The 21341-nt window shown below is 32.9% G+C and overlaps 5 protein-coding genes and 1 pseudogene across 8 annotated transcripts in view; 2 read left to right on the top strand and 4 right to left on the bottom strand.

The window, feature by feature from the left end:
• Positions 1–7395, top strand: part of LOC138130168 (brachyurin-like) — a 46481-nt gene extending 39086 nt beyond the window's left edge. Inside the window, exons 1-7 of one of the 3 annotated variants that reach the window (XM_069046561.1) lie at positions 6096–6237; positions 6288–6312; positions 6370–6520; positions 6572–6738; positions 6789–6878; positions 6937–7076; positions 7137–7395. In XM_069046561.1, coding sequence (XP_068902662.1) covers positions 6169–6237; positions 6288–6312; positions 6370–6520; positions 6572–6738; positions 6789–6878; positions 6937–7076; positions 7137–7298 — 804 coding nt within the window. In that variant the 5' untranslated portion in view covers positions 6096–6168 and the 3' untranslated portion in view covers positions 7299–7395. Of the gene's footprint in view, positions 1–6095; positions 6238–6287; positions 6313–6369; positions 6521–6571; positions 6739–6788; positions 6879–6936; positions 7077–7125 lie in introns of those variants that run through there. The other 2 variants (XM_069046567.1, XM_069046564.1) reach the window with 2 other exon arrangements.
• On the bottom strand, positions 507–2081 carry LOC138130169 (brachyurin-like). Its single transcript, XM_069046568.1, has 7 exons — positions 1898–2081; positions 1817–1847; positions 1615–1762; positions 1390–1556; positions 939–1025; positions 751–890; positions 507–697 (listed from the first exon to the last, which is right to left on the bottom strand). The coding sequence occupies exons 1-7, from the start codon at positions 1955–1957 to the stop codon at positions 533–535; spliced, it is 798 nt and encodes a 265-aa protein (XP_068902669.1). The 5' UTR covers positions 1958–2081; the 3' UTR covers positions 507–532.
• A 1243-nt stretch (positions 7396–8638) lies between the features above and the next one.
• On the bottom strand, positions 8639–10309 carry LOC138130172 (brachyurin-like). The gene is made up of 7 exons (XM_069046571.1): positions 10025–10309; positions 9945–9975; positions 9735–9882; positions 9511–9677; positions 9142–9228; positions 8942–9081; positions 8639–8889 (listed from the first exon to the last, which is right to left on the bottom strand). The coding sequence occupies exons 1-7, from the start codon at positions 10082–10084 to the stop codon at positions 8731–8733; spliced, it is 792 nt and encodes a 263-aa protein (XP_068902672.1). The 5' UTR covers positions 10085–10309; the 3' UTR covers positions 8639–8730.
• Positions 10310–11525: 1216 nt separating this feature from the next.
• On the bottom strand, positions 11526–13381 carry LOC138131829 (brachyurin-like). Its single transcript, XM_069049055.1, has 6 exons — positions 13053–13381; positions 12831–13003; positions 12133–12299; positions 11990–12076; positions 11795–11934; positions 11526–11746 (listed from the first exon to the last, which is right to left on the bottom strand). Exons 1-6 carry the CDS (start codon positions 13113–13115, stop codon positions 11585–11587), a joined length of 792 nt encoding a protein of 263 aa, XP_068905156.1. The 5' UTR covers positions 13116–13381; the 3' UTR covers positions 11526–11584.
• Positions 13382–15667: 2286 nt separating this feature from the next.
• Positions 15668–17116, bottom strand: LOC138131913 (brachyurin-like; annotated as a pseudogene).
• Positions 17117–17640: 524 nt separating this feature from the next.
• On the top strand, positions 17641–20180 carry LOC138131590 (uncharacterized). 2 transcript variants are annotated; one of them, XM_069048675.1, is made up of 5 exons: positions 17641–18540; positions 18611–18896; positions 18949–19156; positions 19211–19569; positions 19630–20180. In XM_069048675.1, exons 2-5 carry the CDS (start codon positions 18678–18680, stop codon positions 20116–20118), a joined length of 1275 nt encoding a protein of 424 aa, XP_068904776.1. In that variant the 5' UTR covers positions 17641–18540; positions 18611–18677; the 3' UTR covers positions 20119–20180. The 2 variants fall into 2 exon arrangements, with proteins under 2 accessions (XP_068904776.1, XP_068904775.1); XM_069048674.1 differs by having other exon boundaries at positions 17642–18896.
• The last annotated feature ends 1161 nt before the right edge of the window (positions 20181–21341 follow it).

The following is a 21341-nucleotide window of genomic DNA, read 5'->3' as shown; positions in this document are numbered from 1 at the left end:
CTTCAGTATACCAGCTCAGATAATAATCTTTATTATTATGAATAGTAAAAATTTTTTCACTTATAAATTAATTGAGGAAATTATCAAGAGTAATCTTTTTAGGAGTCGTTATTACATGTTAATACCCTTTGCTCAAGATAAAATAAAAATAATTTACTGTTATGGCTACTTTTAAGTATTCCGGTAGTAGTTATTATTTACTTCAAAGGAGCAATAAATTTTTACAATAATACAATAAATTACCTCACAAATTATCAACAATAGCTAAATCGCATTAGATCAAACAATTTTGCAACGTAATTGGAAAAATTGCATTTGTCAAGAAAGTTCTCTATTTTAGTTTTTCAAATGTAGAAAATCGCAAGGTGTCAGATCAGGACAAAACGATGGATGTTCTAATTTTTTTTCCGACTGTGAGATATAACACGCTTTTGTTTCATAATTTTTCGAATCCTCCAGATAAAATATAAAATAAAAATTTTGACGCATCCTACGTAAACAAAAGATTGCATAACTGCAGAGTTTATTAAATTTATGAATTAATTACACTTGTAATCCACTCTCTATAAGGAAAGACTCTTGTGTATCCTGACGGATCGGTACTTTCACATCCATTGCCACTAATAAAACTAGCAATACCACCTAACATATGGTACCGGTTCATGTAGGGTTCTATTAGTGGACTGCCATTGTCACCCTTGAAAAGTGCATCAATTATACAAATCAAAGAAAAATAAGAGACAAATCTACATTACAAATTCCTTCGTTATAATTTCCTTCCACACAAACCATATTATCTGTGATTTGGTTACCATAAAATATTCTGCATTCTGCGTTTGATAAAACTGAAGTACTAACATAACTCAAATAATTAGAGAGTTCAGAATCATCTAAAAATGTGTTACATTATGCAGAAATATTTCTAATTATATACTTACAGTCACTTGTTTGACCCCAACCTACTGACGTTACAGATTGCCCATCCTGAAGGTCGTTAGTTGGAAAGTAGATCGGTTGAATATATTCTACATAAAAAAAAATGATATTTTGAGAAATGATCATATTTTCAAAGCTTATTAGGTGAACACTAATGACTCAAAGCTTTGTCAAAATTATGCTTCACAATTAACTCAAACTGTCTGTCTGTCCCCAGAAATGTATCGGGTGTTCATTTAATTTTCCGGTCAAAGTTGGCGTTGATTGTGAACGCATCAGGTGTTTAAATCTTACCTCAGTTTTTGCGTTGTTTGTGTTTTTACACGGGTGGTGCTTTCACAATCGACTTTTCAACGCCAATTTTGACCGGAAATTTAAATGAACATCCAATACTATTAATAGAACTAGAATATAGTTTTTAAAATCACTCTAATTACTACTTTATACACTTACGTGTGAATGTAATAGACATTCGCAGTTTGATAAGCCCAATATCATTTTCTATAGTGTCTGGATTAAATTGTGGATGGAGCACGTAGTCAGAAGTGGCAACAGTTTGGCGATTGCCATTTTCACCATTCAAGTAAACTGATCCGAGTTGAATTGTAAAAAGTACCGCACTGAATGAACAAATAAATGTATTAGTTTTTGAAAAATTCTAAACAAGTTGAAATTTACTTGTATACACAATTGCCAGATGTGATTATCCAATCATGATTGAGGAGAGATCCTCCACAGAAAAATTTGCTGTCATTGGTCTGGACATAAATAGCAGCGGAAAAGGTGTATTCCCCAACATTGGATTCTTCACCCCCTATTATCCTTGCTGTCAAAAATTACAGAAATATTGTATATAAGTTCAATATAATTATTTTATTACCGTGTTTTGCTCCCAGTGAAGTAGCATCCACCTACGAATTTTTATTACATTATAATTACCAACAATAAAAACATCACTTACTCTTGTTGACAAAATTAAAAAAGTAGCCGCAAGATATAAATTCACTGATAACGGACTCATTTTTACTAGCGGTATTTACCGAATAGAAATATTTAAGTTTTCGAATTATATCAAATGATTGCGGTTATGGTCGTGACAAGTTAAAATTTATCAATTTAATCTAAGGTAACATAGATGTCATGGTACTTAATCTTTAAAAGAGTGTATAAAAAATATACTTAATTTAAGGCTATAAGGAGTGGAAAATAGTGTATTATTCAATGAGCGGATAATGATGGCAGTCGAGAGGCGTAATTCATCCGAACGAGTAATACCCATTATCCGCGAATAAAATCCTATACTTTTTCTACGACTATGAAGATAAATTGATAAATAAGGTTCATTATTAAACCAACTGAAACTGACGTTTTAAAATTATTACTTTGTATACTCGATACCATTGCATTAAAATTTGCAATTGGACTTCATAAACTAGTTGCTTTGACATTTGCAGTGAGTTTTGAAATTATTATTCAACGGGCCGTGGGTAATGAATCCTCTTATCCAATGAAAAACAGTTTAATAATTACAGCATTATCCAATAGGAGTAAAAAAATAGTTTTCAACGAACTAGTATGAATAACTACTATGTTATGATTCCCGTCACATTCGTTATCCATGGTTTGAAGCTGTAGGTCCTTGTAAATCCTGAATGATCTAGACTCTCGCATCCATTTCCACTTTTAAAGCTAGCTAGGCCCACGTGACGAATAGTTTTGCTAGCCGAGTCGCAATGTACCAGTTGACCACCACTATCTTCCTTTAGTCACCAAAATGAGATTTTCAATCATTGTTTCCAATTTTACAACACTTATGGTACATGTTCCTTTATTATATCCACCAGTTACACAAACCATCTTGTCGGTTATTTGATTACCGCACACAGCTTTGGATTCCACATTGGGCATAGCAGCCACATTGACATAATTTATCACGTATACGTAAATAAACAGTAAAAATACTTACAGTCACTGGTTTGTCTCCATCCTAACAAGGTTTGCATAGTCGTTCAAGTTCGTAAGCCATAAATATGTTCTGAATATATTCTGAAATGCTATAATTAATTTTCACTTAAAATTAGTCAAGATAACAACACCTGAGTAACTTATGGCGATTCGAAGATTGATAAGTGCAATATCATCATTTTCCAAGGTGTCTGAATTATATTCTGGATGCAAAACATACTCAGATGTGGCTACAGTTACACGACTGAGATCGGTTCCTTGTAGAGTGTTTGATCCCAAATGAATTGTGAGAAGAATTGCACTGAAATTAGACTTAAATTAATTTTTATTTCTTAAATTTTATATAAATTTGTATTGAACTATATTGTTAATATTCAAGACAATTAGTGCGATTCTGTTTCAAAATTTAGCAAGATTGTTATTGAACAATATTGATTTTGCATAGATCCAACCAATCAACAGCTTCATATTGTAATGATCCGAATAGGTCCGCCAAATTAAGAATTTGTAAATTTTTCTTTTTTATTTTAAATTTTAAAATCAATTCAACCAAAATTTCTTAGAACCGTCCATTTTTGGGGCGGAAGTGCTGGTCAGTTGTAAATTTTATTTTCTCGGTGCCTTTGTCGGCCAGAGTCCTCAAGCGAAATCTGCTAGCCTCTCTTTGAAAATGCAGGTACGCGTCCGGGGCAAACCATAGCCCAAGGGGGACAAGTGTTCAGGGGAAAGGAAGCGTTGCAATAAATTACATGTTCGACAATTTGGGTGGTCCAGTTAAAATCAAGGGGATAATTGAATTAATAAAGTTAATGTTAGCAGGTTTCAAATTGAGAGAACCACAAAATTAATGTTCATGAGGTTAATTTACTTTTTTAACATTCTCAAATTTGTAGCATATTTGTAATTAAAGGGCGAGAATTGCAAATTAGAAACAGAACGCTTTATCGTAGAAAATAACTAGAATCGTTTGCACTTTTAGTTAGAAAAGTAACAAAGCAAAGTAGAAAGGGAGTCGGTAGGAAAACAGGGACAACACGGTAACGGTAAAGCCAGGTAGTTGTAGAAATCAGAGGTGTGAGTGAGAGAGAGAGAATGAAAATTACGAAGTAATTATTAATTAGAACAGTTTTGGGGAATCAAACCAATGTAGAACAATTTTTGGAAGTGGCAGAACAACGGAACTTAGTTGCATGAAATGGCACTTGCGTAACAGCGTTTCAAGCCCAATTTAGGTTTCAAAATAAGGTTAATTTGTTTGTTTGTTTCATTTTAATTCTGTTTGTTTCATTCTAATTATGTTTGTTTCATTTTCATTCTGTTTGTTTATTTTTAATTCTGTTTGTTTCATTTAAATTCTGTTTAATTCTTTGTGCTGATTTTATTATTGTATAGAGTCGGTAATTCAGTACTCCTGTTAATTCTATTTGTTCCAATTTTTTGATTGTGTTTGTTTCGTGATGTTAAGGTTTATTATTGTATAGAGTCAGTAATTTAGTGTTCTTTTTTTCAGAGTTCTAATCCAACAACAAATTATGTACATTCGGCCTGGTCCTAACAAAAGCTTAAATTTAAACATTTAAGATTATGGTGGAAAACGGAAACTGTAATTTCAAAAATTCTAGAGATATCGAAAGAGTGTCGCGATCGGCGTAAAGTAGAACCGAGCGGATTGGTCACTTTGGACAAGTAGGGGTTGCGAAAGTGGGGTGCGCCAGGAATGATAAAACCGAATGCGGGGCGGGAAACAGCCTTTTTTGATTCACTCGGGTTTTGGATGACAAAGTAGCGAAAAGTACGTTCAGTACCGCCAGCAGTGAATTGGTGACCACGTTTTCTACATTTACAAGGTAAATTAAGTTTTTCTAATTCTGGTACTTGCTCTGCCGCCGCGGTTTAACTGTTCCCACAACATTAGTTCCTTATCGTGTTAAGGTAAAACTTATATTATTTTCTTTGAGTATTTGACGACCACGTGACTCTTTAGAATCTGGAATTAAATTCTTTGTTCCGGAGTAGGTGATCTTCTTGCATTTACCGATTGGGGAAACGTGTTATCGCCAAGGCGATCTATTATAACTTATAGCTTCATTAATTATTCACTACTTGGGGGCCTTCAACGTCGGGGAAGCTACCGCCAGTGTCCGTCGCACTCAATTAGCTGTGGTCCGGCATAAGTGCACCAACCGCCATGTCACCCGTAAACGGGACAGTGACCAAACTAGGCCAGCTGACACGTGAAGAGAGGTACCCTACAAGTCTGTTAGAACCTTTTCCCTTTTATTTTCAATCATCGGAGTAGACCAGGCTTTGACGGAAGGTTTCCAGGGCACCGCGTTGGGTTCAATTTAATTGGGGTAATTGAAATCTACACCGGATCACATAGTTCGCATCTCAAACTTCCATAATGCTGTTCGCACCAGAAATTCTGTATTTGCTCAGCTTAGTCATTTATTCATGAGTCAGATCTCGATTCGTGGGCCGCGAGTCAAATTTTATTGTGTCAAATTTCCACCAACTTTTGTTATTAAATTCAGTTATTTATTTCTATAATTTGTTGGGACCAAGCACCACCACAATCGATTGTTTGTTAAATAAAATTTAAGTGAAGTGTGTTCAGTCGTTTTAATTCTAATTTAGAAAAACCTTCCGAAGGTACGGCCTCTCGTTCGAACCTAATTAATAAAAATGAAAAATAAAACACAACGTAGGATCAGTAGTCAGATAAAATTATTCACACACATTTTCGTTATTTGCAAGTTCCACCACCAACTATACACCGGCTAGGGGGAAAGGTTACAATATCATAGCAACTACAACATTGTTATATAGCAATATTGGTAAATTGTAAAACAGAATCGCACCAAGGATATAAATTCCATGTCCTTAAGAAAATGGTTATGGAAAACTATAAGGTTTCCCCTAAAAAATATTCTGACTTCTGCAGAGATTACTTTGTAAATGGACTCAAGTTATCTAACATTTAAGCTTATTCGGTTACACCTTGTATACTTTTAGTTGTCAGCTGTCAAAATTCACTTTCTTGTAAATTTTAAGCCCTTGATCTTCAATAAAAATAACTAAAAAGATTAAAACTACAAACGTATCTAGTATGAACGAATTATTTACTGTAAAATTTAATTTAATTATCACTCATAAACCTTTAATCTTCAAAAAAATAAGTTCACCGGATATAAAACAAGGTACGCAATGATTCCATAAATGAAACCATTCTACAAAGTAAATATGTTAGAATTGATTTGAAATTGAATGTTAAAAATGAAAGAATATTTGATAATATTGTTATGTTCATATCTTGCTTGTACTTGGTGTCTTCAGGTAATATGAACTATGAACTAATGTTTATTAATTGTGAGAAAATATTTTAGGAACAACTAAACGAAAGAAAAATTGGTAACTGGCGGTCACTATCTTAGTTTGAAAATTGAATTAACAAAAATTTTCCTTTAGGTAGTCGCATTATAGGTGGTCAAGCCGCAAGAGCTGGTCAGTTCACTTATTCTGCAGCCATCACTGTACAAACCAGTAATGGTAGATTTTTCTGCGGAGGAACCTTGTTAAATCAAGAATGGATTTTGACAGCTGGACAATGTGTCGACGGGTAAAATCAATTCTAGATTAATTTTTCCTTCAATATTAGTTAGTCTTACAGAGCCGAACTTTTTACAATCCAGCTTGGATCTAACACTTTGGAAGGTGACGATCCTTATAGGGTCAAAGTGTCGTCTTCTGAATACGTAGTCCATCCTGATTACAACTCCCTGACTCTGGAAAATGACATAGGTCTTATCAAACTTCGCATGCCCGTTGAATACTCCCGTGAGATTCTTGCTAACAAATGACGATAAAATGTTTATAACATCTTGTAGAATATTTAAACCAAATTGGGTTATTGGCAACTTCTTACAATGTGTCATTTTCAAGTTTCGTGGCCACAGGATGGGGACAAACAAGCGACGGTAATCATGCAATTCAATATTTCAAAATAGTGATTAATGATTATGTTTGATAATTTAGAGGATTCTGGTCTGAGCAATGATCTCATGTGGGTCAATGTTGTCCCTCTCTCCAATGAAGAATGTAAACTTTTTTATGGAAATCAAATCGGCGTCAATACGATTTGTGTTGGAGGATATTACAACGAAGGATCTTGTTATGTAAGTTAATTGTTCATGAAAATGTAAAATTGATTTCATGATACCTAAGTGATTATAAAGGGAGATACCGGAAGTGCTCTTGTGCAAGATATAGGAAAGTATAAAATACATATTGGTATTGCAAGTTTCATAAGTGGAAATGGATGTGAGAGTACTGATCCTTCGGGGTACACCAGGACTTTTCCTTACAGAGACTGGATAAGGAATTTTACAGGAGTTTAAATTATAACTGTACTTTGTAAAAGGAACAACTTAACAAATCAAATGAAATGTGTTCTACGTTGCATTAAATCCAATTTTGAACAGTTTTCATTTTAAATATGTATATTTTGGACTTTTCCTTGACACAATCAATTGAATTTAAAATGTATTAGATGTAAAGGTAATCAACAACAAAACAAATCAAGAGTGCGACCTTTATCAAAACGTCTGTCTTAGCTTGATCGTTCATATTTGTATACTTGCTATACACAATGGTTTTATTGGTTGACTACCTCTCGAAAAATCTGTTATTAATTAATTATTTAGGTATTAATAATTAATGCTTTATCTTCAATGATGGTGAAACCCATTTTACCACTTATTTTGGGATAATTGTTGCTTACAATTACAGGAAACGTCCGTAAAGGTTAACATCAACACCGTTTCTTTGAAACTGACATTTCATTGACATTTCACCGAAAAATCTGTTTACCAGTGGCGTCCCGTTTGGAATAAAGCTGGTAAATTACCCATTCGTACGAATCTAAAATGTTGCTCTTGTTTATTTTATAAATTTCCTCCATTATCAGATAGTAATAATAAAATGTACAATTATAAATTATAATTCCAAGGTCTAAAATTTATAGGGTATGATTTTTTATAAAGTAGCGTTTGAGACCACAAATTGTGTACGCCCATGCACTGAACGCTTATTAGCATATAATTCCGCTACGACGTGACTGATAATTTGCAGCTCCTGCTCTGATTTGTTTTCTTTTTGATCACTTTGTATAGGTAGATAATTTAAAAATCTCCCCTCGTACTATCATTTTACAGAAACAAGTAGTATTGGTAATTTAGTTACACTTCTTTATTAAATACAATTAAAGAGCAAACATTTTGGAAAAATACTTTGATTATAGAAGTACTGCACAAATTACTAATGCAAGAAGATCTAGAAATGTGTCCAATGATACGGAATTCTTTTGATACTTAATTCTGATATGTCATTGCTGAGTTTGGTTTTGATGTGCTTTAATTCCAAAAAAATAGAAGAGGTTTTAAAACATTTTGGAAAGCTGAAAGTAACAGTCAAGGCAGTCAAATTATAATTGGTAAAATATATAGATGACAATGAATTCAATACTTGAATACATTGGGTCATATGCATAAACCATTAGCAAATATTTTTACTTGTATTAGTAAGAGATAGAAATACATGGACTCTATTAGATAGAAAAAGACAAATATATAGTATAAGCAAATGCTTATTCTTATTGATACTACCCATTGAGTCACACTTAATTTCAGTTTTTATTAAATTACTGTCTTGGGGCCGGTTTCATAATAAACTTAAAGTGTACTTTATCTTAAAGTTACTTTAATGGATTGTTGCAACAATATGTTTCTATGGTAAATGGTAAATTTTAATGTTAAAGTAACTTTGGGCTGATTATGAAATTACATTTCTAATCCACTCGTTATACGGAAATGTTCTTGTATATCCTGAAGGATCGGTACTTTCACATCCATTGCCGCTAATAAAACTAGCAATACCAACCATCAGGTAGTAGCCATAGTACCATGATACTAGTGGACTGCCATTGTCACCCTTAAAAAGATGCATTCATTACACGATTTAATAACTTTAGAGACAAGTTTACATTGCAAGTTCCTTCGTTGTAATTTCCTTCTACACAGACCATGTTATCAGTAATTTGTTTGCCATAAAACATTCTACACTCTTCGTTCGATAGAACTGAAGTACTTACGTGCCTTAATTTATTAGATAAATCGGAATCATCTAAGAAATTGTTATAGGATGCAGAAATATGTACCTATTTGTAACCAAGTGGGTACTCACAGTCACTTATTTGTCCCCAACCTATTGATGTTACAGACTGTTCATCACTAAGTTCGTAATAAGGCAACTGGATCGGTTGAATATAAACTACACAAAAATTAAAGTCATTTTTTTCTTAGAAATAAACACATGTTAATAATGTATTTCTCTTAAAATAAGCGAAACTAGTTGTAAAAGCTTACAAAGATGTTGTTATATTTTACAGCAACCTGTCAAGGCCAGAACAGAATGTTTCACAGTGATTCTACTAAATTGTGACAAATTTTTAGTATCATAACATTGTCTTTAGAGTAACTTGAGACAAATTTCATCTTTGGGAACGAAGAACATAATTTTGAAGCCACTCTAGGTACTACTTAATGCACTTACGTGAATATTTGATAGACATACGCAGTTTGATAAGTCCAATATCATTTTCTATGGTGTCTGGATTAAACTCCGGATGAATAACATACTCAGAAGTAGCAACAGTTTGTCGATTGATATCGTCACCATCCAAGAGATTTGATCCAACTTGAATAGTAAAAAGTATTGCACTGGATGAATAAATAAATGTATACTCTTTGAAGAATTGTTAACTGGTTGAAATTTACTTGTAAACACAGTGTCCAGATGTGATTACCCAATCTTTAGTAAGAAGAGCTCCCCCACAGAAAAATTTGCTGCTATTTGTCTGAACATAAATAGCAGCGGAAAAGGGATATTGACCAGCATTGCATTCTTCACCTCCGATTATCCGGGCTGTTGGAAATTTAAAAATAAATGTACTTACATATAGAAACTTGAATTAATTATTTTATTACCATGATTTGACCGTAGTGAAGTAGCATCCACCTAAAATTGTTTATTACATTTTATTAATAAGAATTAAACAATTACTTACTATCGTCGACAAAATTAGAAAAGTAGCCGCACAGTAGAAGCTTTCTGATATCAGACTCATTTTTCCTACTAATATTTACTGAAGAAATATATTTTCAGCTATTTAGTGACGCTTCTGAATTACTCCTCTAAAATGATTAAAGTATTGTTGAGAAAAGATTAATTTTTTGTATTATTAACGCCATTCATCACTTGATCCCAGTTTAATCTCAGCTATAATAAGACATTGATTGTACTAAGATATTTATGATAGTTTTCAAGAGTAGTTTATTAATGACAAGTAGAAAAGAGAAATATACCAAAATATACTTTCTTCTTTCTGTATCTCCATAGAGACGGTCATTTTTTTCCGAGCGGAGTAGAAGTACTTCAAATCCTAGGAGTAGAAGTGTCCCACAGGCGGCTCGACCAGGTCAAATATAAGATCATTTGAACTGTTTGTCATGATTTATTTATCAATTACACGAAATATTTAATAAATAAATTATCCCTATTAAGATAAAGCCTCTAAAAAAGCGAAATAACGAAATTATTATCCAATATTTAACCGATTCGACTGTGATTAAAGACGAGTTGCCAGTTGTGGGACCTGTCCACGGATGTCAGACCAGATGTCAAACAAATGTCTAAAAGAGTGCAAAATTGCTCTTCAGTGTTAATCTGTTAATAGGTAAACAGTTGTCAGTTGTAATCGTTTGCTATTTACGTTTTGATCATGTTTGTTGCATTTAGCGAACATTTAAAAAAACGGCATGCACGGCGGCGCTTAAAAAAATGATGCAGATCGCGGCAAACTCAATGTAGATCTAATCCGACCACAGTCCCGGGCGAAAAGTGTATGATTTTTACATAATTGCTCCTAATGAAAAGTTGCAGAAAGTACATCAGACAGAATGGATAACATTGTAGACTTTACTAATATTATCGAAACCAATAACAAGGGAAGTAGAAATTACTAGTGCCTTAAAATTTGAAGATTGTATCTGCAGAAAAAGAAAAATAAATAAGTGAGTTCATGTTCGATTTTTTTTTGTGATCCGCTTTAAGATAAAATAGTATACTATATCATTCAGAGTAGAAGCTCTTTTTGTGCTTGTCCCAGTTGTCGACCTCAACTGCGTTTCGGTCTTCAATCTCTTTGCTTACCACAAAAAGAGACACTTCTACTCTTAATGATATAATATACTTTTGTTTAAAATACATTTAAAATTAAATTTAAAATTAAAACACGGCAAATACTGTACAATTAAAGAAAATCATAATTTTGTCGCCTTTTCATTAGAAACCTTTGGCCCATGGAGCCCAGATGCTAAAGAGCTTTTTAAAGATATAAGCAAGTTGCTGCTTGAAAAATCTGGTGTTTCCGAGTCTGGTGTTTCCGAGTCTGGTGTTTCCGAGTCCCCTAGCTATTTCCAGCAAAGAATAAGTATTGCTATCCAAAGAGGAAATGCTGCTAGTGTTTTGGGAACTGTGGCCAAAAGCTCAGGACTTGAAGAATTTTTTATTTGTTTAAAATTTAGTTTACATATCATATAAATATTATACATTTTTACTAATAAATTTAAATATCGGTTATGTTTTTAATCCAGTCTATGTAAGGAAAGATTCTGGTAAATCCTGAAGGTTCAGTGCTTTCGCACCCATTTGCACTGATGAAACTTGCCACTCCACCAACCCATTTGTATAGGCTTAAATACTGAGCCAATGGACTTCCATTATCACCCTAAAACAATTAATTAGGTGGTGTTAAACATGGTAATTGTAAACACACGATACAAGTTCCTTCATTATAATTTCCCTCCACGCAAACCATATTCTCAGTAATCTGATTACCATAGTAGAGTCTACATTCTTCATTGGATAAAATGGACACTTTTTGAAACTGTAGACTTTCAGAAAGTTGTGGATCAGCTATGTTCAAACAATGTTCGATAATTATTTACTAAGTGAGTGTGAATTAACTTACAGTCGCTGGTTTGGCCCCATCCCAATATGGTAACGGAAGAATTTTCTGATAGAACCACCGTTGGCATATTAATGGGCTGAATAAAAACTACAAACATAGGTATACAAATAGGGATGTTTTTTCTTCTGGAATATTTCGCTTACCGTTGTAAATGATTGGCATTCGTAGTTTGATAAGTCCAATGTCATGTTCTATTGTATCTGGGTTAAAATCAGGATGGACTACCCAATCCGAAGTAGCGACAATGACTCGATTTCCATCGCTGGTGGCCAAGTCATTTGATCCAAGTTGAATAGTAAAAAGAACAGCCCTTCAATAATGTGTTTTCTCATATTTTCATTTATAATACCACGAGTAGTCCAAATTATGTGGATTATTTTTCAAACTGGTCACGAATTATCAATTGTGCATGGGAATGAATCCACTAGTGCGTCAGCACGAGTGAGATTCCCAAGCACAATTGAGTGAGTGAAACCAGTTTGAAAAATAGTCTACATAATTTGGACTACGAGTTGTATTCGGAGGACTATTCCATGAACCAACTTTGGCAATTTGGCGCCAAATCGGAAGAAGAAATTAACGCAGAAATCGAAGAAAATGTTTCCAACAACACAAAAAAGACACGTGAGTCCATTTGGAAGCAATTTTCAAGGCTGCATTCATTTGTTAAAAATTATCGCTGGGATCACTAGTGGTATTACCGATACAATTTCCACGAGTGGGAATATTCGGTCCAATTTTTTGAAACCATGGTAACAAATGTGTAAAATTGTGTTTTTATTGGTCCATTTTTAACAAATGACAGGTGAATGGAATAGTCACAGAAATTTAATTTACCTACTTGTAAACACAGAGTCCTGCAGTTAGGATCCATTCACGACTTAGAATAGCTCCACCGCAGAAAAACTTGCTGTCGGATGTCTGTACATGTATGGCAGCAGCGAAAGGAAATTGACCAATAACAGCATCATCTCCACCAATTATGCGTCCTGGTTGTGCAGTAGGAATTTTTGCCTAAAATGTTCATTGAAGTTGCACAAGTATTAATTGTGATGTGTATTACCTGATCTTCCAATAAAAGGATGAAGAAGAGAAAAAAGTGCAAGATTATGTGAAAGAAATTCATGTTACGTTTTTATTGCTGAACGATTACTTAAGTAAAATTATTTCTAAATTTGTTTATGTTAGGAACGGTATAAATTGTTTTGTAACTTTTTAATCCTCACGACTGATATCATAGCAATAAAATTTGAAAAAGAATAATAAATACTTGACAATAAAAATTCGACAGATTTGAAAACAGTATGGAATATTTAATATGAAAAATGTAAGCACATGTGCAGAAATTAGAATTATGTTTAGACTTTATGAAAATGCTGATGAAATAATGTACAGAAATTAGAATTATGTTAAAATTTAACATAAAATAACATTTTTAATTTACAATGCGAAAATTTCCGATAATAATGCGGAATCTGGAAAAGTGCCCCGAATGCTTGCAGCGTTTCCACGTTGAATGGCAAGGGAAATCCTCTCAAAAAGGAATTTCTTAGATTTTGAATCCCCTGATTCCGCGATAAGTCGGTCTCCGATGACATTAATGGAATCTATTGTTTCTTTGCACCAAGGGCCTAAGGTTTCAAAGGCTAAACCTTTAAATATGTAGTTTGACGAAATAATTGAACGATATTTGTTATGTTTGCGTTTGCAAGCCATTTCAGCGGCAAATTATGTTTAGACTTTATGAAAATGCTGATGAAACAATGAATATGATCCTTCAGATGTGATATAAATCTAAGATTATTATGTCATCATTTGAGAAGATTTTCTTCGATTCTGGAATAGTTATTTACAGTAGACTCTAAGAGGTGAATTTTCCGGCGCGACAGCTAGTTTCAGCCACGATGGCGCAGAAAAGTAATAAAATATTATGTTATGAGGAGCAAAAATGGAGTTTTATGTGCTATGGATGGTAGTTTGGCTGCCGAACGCAGTAAGGCAGACAAACCAGCCAAAGCAAATAAAACCATTTTTGCTTCGAATGACATATACAATTTTTTCTTCAAAACTTCGTAACAAATTATTTAAGAAATGTTGAGAAACCAGGTAGGAGATTGGGTAGACTGATAAATTAATATAGCTCGTTCTGTAAAGCGTTACTATGACTATGACTAGTATAAACAACGCTGTGAACAAAATGCGAAATAATTATCCGTTTGTCAACCCGTTTTAATTTGGATAGATCTTGTAAGTACATTTTGCAATAATGTACAAGTTTCTTGATTAAACCTTATTTATTCACTTCAGCTTTCAATATCTCACATTCAGAAGTGAATTTGTTACAATTTGAGGTAGGAATTTCAAATGATTTAGCTAGTTTACTTCACAAGCGCTCATCAGCGGAGATAATAGTTTCACGGGCGCTCCATAGCGGAGATAATAACTTCACGGACGCTGGTCAGCTCGTTAGATGCCATGACAATGAAGTGACACTTTAGCATTATCAATGCAGCAGGATAATGTCATAATTTATGGACGTTTGAAGAAAAAAGTATTTAATCATAATGATTATTACCTCGTTTATCAAAAAAAAAAACAAAATGCATTGCGCAAAAAAGTGTAAAACGCCACAAAAGGTAAGTATATTACTTTATTGATCACCTGGGTAAAAATATTCATATTCCAGATCTAAACTCAGTACAGGTTGCAAAGACACACTTGTCATTTGCAACAGCGCTTTTATGGCATTAGTCATTTGAAATTACTTTAAAACTGTATTTATATGGAAAATATTCAACCCAAACTATGATTTTCTGGTCCCTTTGTGCTTTTATTTGGTTCAGAAATATGAAAAAAATGCTGTTGCAAATGACAAGTGTGTCTTTGCAACCTGTACCGAGTTTATGTACCTAAATGAATGGTCCAGATTATTTATCGACAGAGGTAATTGATAACACTACTGGAGAATTTCTAAAAGAATTATAACAACTTAGTTGTAAAAGTTATTGTATCTACCTTGGCGATAAAAAACTTGTTAAAATTAAAGAAATAATTCAGTTGTCAACTGAGTTCAAAAGAATAAAAAAGAACCGACTAAAAATCATTGTTGTTATCGGCAAGTCATTTAACCTCCGATAACCTAATGAAAACATAATCAAGTAAGTCAATACATTACAATGCACTAAATAAGTCTTCATATCACATTACGACCTGACTAATAATTTGCAGCGCCTGCTCTGATTTGTTTTCTTTTTGATCACTTTGTATAGGTAGATAATATAAAAATCTCCCCTCGTACTATCATTTTAAGGAAACAAGTTGTATTGGTAATTTAGTTACACTTCTTTATTAAATACAATTAAAGAGCAAACATTTTGGAAAAATAGTTTGATTAGAAGTACTGCACAAATTACTAATGCAAGAAGATCTACAAATGTGTCCAATGATAAGGAATTCTTTTGATACTTAATTCTGATATGTCATTGCTGAGTTTGGTTTTGTGTGCTTTAATTCCAAAACAATAGAAAAGGTTTTAAAACATTTTGTAAAGCTGAAAGTAACAGTCAAGGCAGCCAAATTATAATTGGTAAAATATAAAAATGACAATAAATAATACTTGAATATTTTTGAAATTTTTCATCTGATCTACGTATGTAGTACATTGAGTCATACTCGTACTTAATTTCAGTTTTTATTAAATAACTGTCCTAGTTACATTTCTAATCCACTCGTTATAAGGAAATGTTCTTGTATATCCTGAAGGATCGGTACTTTCACATCCATTGCCGCTAATAAAACTAGCAATACCAACCATCAGGTAGTAGCGGTACATATACAATTCTACTAGTGGACTGCCATTGTCACCCTTAAAAAATGCATTCATTACACGAATTAATAACGTTAGAGACAAATTTACATTGCAGGTTCCTTCGTTGTAATTTCCTTCTACACAGACCATGTTATCAGTGATTTGGTTGCCATAAAATATTCTACACTCTTCATTGGATAGAACTGAAGTACTTACGTGCCTCAATTTATTAGATAAATCGGAATCATCTAAATCTAATCATTGCAGAAATATGTACCTATTTGTAACTAAATGAGTACTCACAGTCACTTATTTGTCCCCAACCTATTGATGTTACAGATTGTTCATTCTCAAGTGCGTAATAAGGCAACTGGATCGGTTGAACATAAGCTACACAAAAATTAAAATAAACAGATATTAATAAAGTATTTCTCTTAAAACACGCGAAACTAGCTGGAAAAACCTACAAAGACATTGTTACATTTTGCAGCAGCCAGTTAAGGCCAGAATAAAATGTTTCACAGTCATTCTACTAAATTGTGACAAATTTTTAGTATCATAACATTGTCTTTAGCGTAATTTGAGACAAATTTTATCTTTGGGAACGAAGAACATAATTTTGAAACAACTCTAGGTACTACTTAATGCACTTACATGCATATGTGACAGACATTCGCAGTTTGATAAGTCCAATATCATTTTCTATGGTGTCTGGATTAAACTCCGGATGAAGAACATACTGAGAACTAGCAACCGTTTGTCGATTGATATCGTAACCATCCAAGAGATTTGATCCAACTTGAATCGTGAAAAGTACTGCACTGGACGAAAAAATAAATGTATAGTTTTTGAAGAATTGTTAACTGGTTAAAAGTTACTTGTAAACACAGTGTCCAGATGTGATTACCCAATCTTTATTAAGGAGAGCTCCCCCACAGAAAAATTTGCTGCTATTTGTCTGAACATAAATAGCAGCGGAAAAGGGATATTGACCAGCATTACATTCTTCACCTCCGATTATCCGGGCTGTTGAAAATTTAAAAATAAATGTACTTACATATAGAAATTTGAATTGGCTACTTTATTACCATGATTTGACCGTAGTGAAGTAGCATCTACCTAAAATTGTTTATTACATTTTATTACCAAGAATTAAACAATTACTTACTATCGTCGACAAAATTAGAAAAGTAGCCGCACAGTACAAGCTTTCTGATATCAGACTCATTTTTACTACCAATATTTACTGAAGAGATATACTTTCAGCTATTTAGTGATGCTTCTGAATTACTTCTATAAAATGATTAAAGTTATTGTTAGGAAAAGATAAAATTTTTGTATTAACGTCATTCATCACTAACTTGATCCCAGTTTAATCTCAGCTATAATAAGACGTTGATTGTACTAAGAAATTTATGATAGTTTTGAACAGTAGTTTATTAATGTCAAGTAGAAAAGAGAAATACAGTGAGCGGCAAAAGTATGGAATAAATTCATTAAAAATTAAACAAAATTTTTTTCAAAAATTTTTTTGGACAGGTCAATCTTAGTTTATAAAAATACATATTTCAATACAAAATAAAATTCCAAGCAGTCATTTGTTTTCGAGTTATGACGTCATCGATAGTTTTTTTAAGTAGAAACGCCCTATTTTCTTTCTTGATTCTGATAGCCCTTTTAATTGTCTAAGTGTCAGTATAAAAATTTTGTTACCTTACATAAGGAAATTTTTGAGAAAAAAAAAATAAAGTTGGAAAAAATAAATTTTTTCCACTCTCTACATGGTAAGTACGTTGTTATGACATTGATTTGGTGGATGTAGGTACAACTTTTTTGACCTACCGTTGGTTACTATTAGGGCCCGGATTTTAGGCAAAATGGACTATTTTTATTTTTTAAGGCACATGTATGAAACTTGTCTATAAATGATTTCTGGCTTAATTATAGTAATTAGAGCCATATTTGATTCTGCCTATTCGGCCTAAAATGCCCTTTAAATACCTATTTTACCTTTTAACTGCCTGAACATGCCTAAAATGACCAAAAATCAATTTCATTTTTGCGGTTTTTTCCCAATTTTCGAATTCTGGGAAGTTTACGGTATTGAAAATGTAAAAGTGGTACCTCAATAAAATTTACAATGCTTTATGATTTTAAAATTTAAGGAGATGTAATTACTGAAATGTACAAAGTGCAGTACAATACAGGAATTACTTTTTCGCTTTTACGGTTGGGACCATGATGTCAGCGGTAAATACTCCGACAATACCTAAGTACCACAAACCATTAGACTGGACTGGCATAAATTACAGAGTTTATCTGTTTGCCTCTGTTCGAAGGGGTGCAGGTATACGCGGTCTAATGTTTTCTGATACTTAGGTATTGTTAGAAGCTTTAACGTTTATAAAATGGTCCTTGCCATAAAAACGAAAATTAAAATCCCGAAGTGAAACAATAAGAGAAACCTTAAGGGTGTCATTTTCTAAAAAATTAAGAAATATAAAATTAACCATCTCCTCTGAAATTTGGTGGGAGACGTAAATATAAGCATTACAAATTTGTCATTTCTCGTTTACTTTATCTCCGTGCAGTGGTCGTGTTTCTTGTGAACCTGTTTAAAGTGAACATAATGCCGAAACAAAAAATTAGTTTACGCGAAAAAATATTACAGTGGACAAGCAAGAAAGATTTATATGAAATAAAATCAACCCGAGAAATGTTTTGTAAAGCTTGTGGTAAACTGGTAAGTTAAGCATAATTAAAAATATGTCATTTTATATTTTTTACTTATTTGAAAATTTTATTTTTTGTAGTTTATATGCGAAAAAAAAATGTCACTTGCAACAGCATGAGCAAACGGCCATCCATAAAGAGAACATTATGACACCGCTTCGGCAAACGTTGCTGACACAGAACTTGGAGGAATCGGCAAATAGTACATTCAATATGGAACTTTGTAACGTCTTTTTAGCTGCCAATATACCATGGCACAAACTACAAAATCCTGCGTTTCAGAATTTTCTGACAAAATATTGTGGTAGAAAAATTCCGGATGAGTCTACTTTACGGAAAAATTATTTACCAAAATGCTACAAAGATGTATGAACATACTATCTTTTAATATTTAATTTAAAATTATTTTCACTTTTAGACTATTGACCGCATTCGGAATGAGCTGGATCCTTTTAACATATGGGTTTCAGTTGACGAAACAACAGATGCACTTGGGCGATATGTGGCGAATTGTCTGGTTGGGAAACTTTCAGAAGATGAACCTGGAAAATCTTATCTTTTGGCGTCTAAACAATTAGAAAGAACAAATCATGAGACAATAGCTAGATTCGTAAATCAATCTTTAGGTAAGGGTTTTTCACTTTTTTAAATTTATTTTGATTTAAAATTTCTATGCGTAGAAATCTTGTGGAGTACCAGAGTTGTTGCTGAAAAGTTTCTTTTGTTTGTAACGGATGGAGCACCATATATGATAAAATCTGGTAGACACCTTAAGGTGTTTTATCCAAAAATTGTGCATGTCACATGCTTAGCGCATGCTTTAAATCTAGTGGCTGAAAAAATTCGCTATCAATATGAAGATGTGGATAATTTAATTTCGAACGTGAAAAAAATTTTCGTTAAGGCACCTTTGAGAGTTGAAATGTACAAAGAAAAACTAAAAGAAATGCCACTGCCTCCACAGCCAATTTTAACACGATGGGGAACATGGCTTCAGGCTGCTATGTTTTACAGCGAACACTTTGATTCCATTAAAGAAGTAAGTATATAAAAGATAAGCAAATTAATTGATTGTTAAACTGTTTTTAACTACTCACAGGTTGTCATGTCCTTTGATGGAAGTTCTGCTGTTGCTATTCAAAAAGCACAGTCTATAATGAAGAAACCCGGAATAAAAAACCAATTAATTTATGTTCGCAGTAATTTTAAAATAATCTGCGAAAGTATTACTCAATTGGAAAAAAATGGGTTACCTTTAACCGATTCAATCAAAATTGTTGAAAACGTATTTACCTCCCTAAAAAAATCTCCAGGCCCTGTAGCAGCAGTAGCATTAAAAAAACTTGAAGATGTTACTGAAAAAAATCCTGGATACAAATTTCTTCTAGAATTGGCAAGAATTTTTAGAGGTGAAGATGTGCCGGAACATGACACCAAAATGGAAGAAATTTATTACAAATTTGCGCCCATTACCTCTTGCGAGGTAGAAAGAAGTTTTTCAAAATATAAGTCCATTTTGGTGGATAACCGACAATGTTTTAAAGTAGAAAATTTAGAGCAATATCTTGTATGCAATGTAAATACGTAACAATGTAAATAACTAACAAACTTGTAGTATTGTATATTAATTAATAAAAAATAATTAGTAAATATCTTGTTGTGTGTACCTACTTAAAACTTTAAAAACACATTTTTTAATTTAATTAACCACAACTTTAAGGACCTAGTATGGCTTATTTTCAGTTTTTAAGGGACTATTTGCAGTAGTTTAAGGGACTATTTTAGGCACCTATTTCCGACTTTTTAATTGCCTAAAATCCGGGCCCTAGTTACTATTAAGGACGGGATGTAAGTAACCACTTACCTCCCTCGGGGAAATAAGTGACAAAAATTAAACCAAACAAAACACTAATATGCCTTATGGTAACGTTTATTCGATTTCTGTGGCAGGGGGAAGGAACATGAAGCGTTTGCAGCCTCAGCAACTTCCATTTCTCTTTTAATTTTGTTCAAATTCATTTTACAAACTTTTGCACGACGCTTTTAATATTGACGTTTTGTGTGATGAAAGTCGTAGCAACCGGCAACAGACATACTAATATTTTATTCAAATATTTAAAATAAATTCATCAAAAAGAAAGTATGCAGTTCAAAATAACTTTGAGAGTGGAAAAAATATTATAAACAATTCGGGAGGTAACTAATTTAACCAGTCTCGGACTCTATTGCTACCCCTCGCTATCGCTCGGGAGCAAACTTGTCCTCGACAGGTAAATATTAGTTACCTCCCTTAATGTTTAAATAACTATAAAATGAACAAAAACAAGTCAAAAACTGTGTTAGTAAGTACTTAAAATTATGGAATTAAATTTTCGAATTGCCATCCCCCAGCTTGTTGACAAAAAGCAAGTTTAAGAAGAAATTCCCTCTGTTTTAGTTTTATCCTCGCACCCAATCAAAATTTAAATTTCAATACGTTGTGTTTCTGTTAAATGAGTCATTTTCGAAAACGTTTTGTAAAATAAAAAACACATACGAATGAAATTGACAGTAACATTTGACTGTTTGATTTACCTACTTGATTTTTTGACTTGTTTTTGTTCGTTATAAAATTTATTTTTTCCAACTTAATTATTTTTTTTCTCAAAAATTTCCTTATGTAAGATAACAAAATTTTTACACTGTCATTTAAACAATTAAAAGGATCAGAATCAAGCAGCTAGGGCTATTGCAAAGCTAGAAGAAAATTGGTCGTTGGCTGCTGTGGCGAGAGAATTGCAGTAAGACTCGCATCTTCAATATAAAGAGACT

The sequence above is a fragment of the Tenebrio molitor genome, chromosome 5 (assembly GCF_963966145.1).
Source record: "Tenebrio molitor chromosome 5, icTenMoli1.1, whole genome shotgun sequence".
NCBI classification, from domain to species: domain Eukaryota; kingdom Metazoa; phylum Arthropoda; class Insecta; order Coleoptera; family Tenebrionidae; genus Tenebrio; species Tenebrio molitor.
The sequence above is the reverse complement of the archived record's forward strand: the minus strand, read 5'-3'. Positions and strand labels throughout refer to the sequence as shown.

What these genes read in the sequence shown, in the direction of transcription:
- LOC138131829 (XM_069049055.1), bottom strand. Translation starts at nt 13,115, where the DNA reads ATGAATTTCTTTCACATAATCTTGCACTTTTTTCTCTTCTTCATCCTT. An exon ending in TCCTTTTATTGGAAGATCAG is followed by an intron (nt 13,004 to 13,052) that starts GTAATACACATC and finishes TGAACATTTTAG; the next exon opens with GCAAAAATTCCTACTGCACA. An exon ending in GCAGGACTCTGTGTTTACAA is followed by an intron (nt 12,300 to 12,830) that starts GTAGGTAAATTA and finishes ACATTATTGAAG; the next exon opens with GGCTGTTCTTTTTACTATTC.
- LOC138130169 (XM_069046568.1), bottom strand. Translation starts at nt 1,957, where the DNA reads ATGAGTCCGTTATCAGTGAATTTATATCTTGCGGCTACTTTTTTAATT. An exon ending in TTCACTGGGAGCAAAACACG is followed by an intron (nt 1,763 to 1,816) that starts GTAATAAAATAA and finishes AATTTTTGACAG; the next exon opens with CAAGGATAATAGGGGGTGAA. An exon ending in TTGGGGTCAAACAAGTGACT is followed by an intron (nt 891 to 938) that starts GTAAGTATATAA and finishes ACACATTTTTAG; the next exon opens with ATGATTCTGAACTCTCTAAT.
- LOC138130172 (XM_069046571.1), bottom strand. Translation starts at nt 10,084, where the DNA reads ATGAGTCTGATATCAGAAAGCTTCTACTGTGCGGCTACTTTTCTAATT. An exon ending in TTCACTACGGTCAAATCATG is followed by an intron (nt 9,883 to 9,944) that starts GTAATAAAATAA and finishes AATTTCCAACAG; the next exon opens with CCCGGATAATCGGAGGTGAA. An exon ending in ACAACGAAGGAACTTGCAAT is followed by an intron (nt 8,890 to 8,941) that starts GTAAACTTGTCT and finishes CATCTTTTTAAG; the next exon opens with GGTGACAATGGCAGTCCACT.
- LOC138131590 (XM_069048674.1), top strand. Translation starts at nt 18,564, where the DNA reads ATGTCATTTTATATTTTTTACTTATTTGAAAATTTTATTTTTTGTAGT. An exon ending in TACCAAAATGCTACAAAGAT is followed by an intron (nt 18,897 to 18,948) that starts GTATGAACATAC and finishes TTTCACTTTTAG; the next exon opens with ACTATTGACCGCATTCGGAA. An exon ending in ACTTTGATTCCATTAAAGAA is followed by an intron (nt 19,570 to 19,629) that starts GTAAGTATATAA and finishes AACTACTCACAG; the next exon opens with GTTGTCATGTCCTTTGATGG.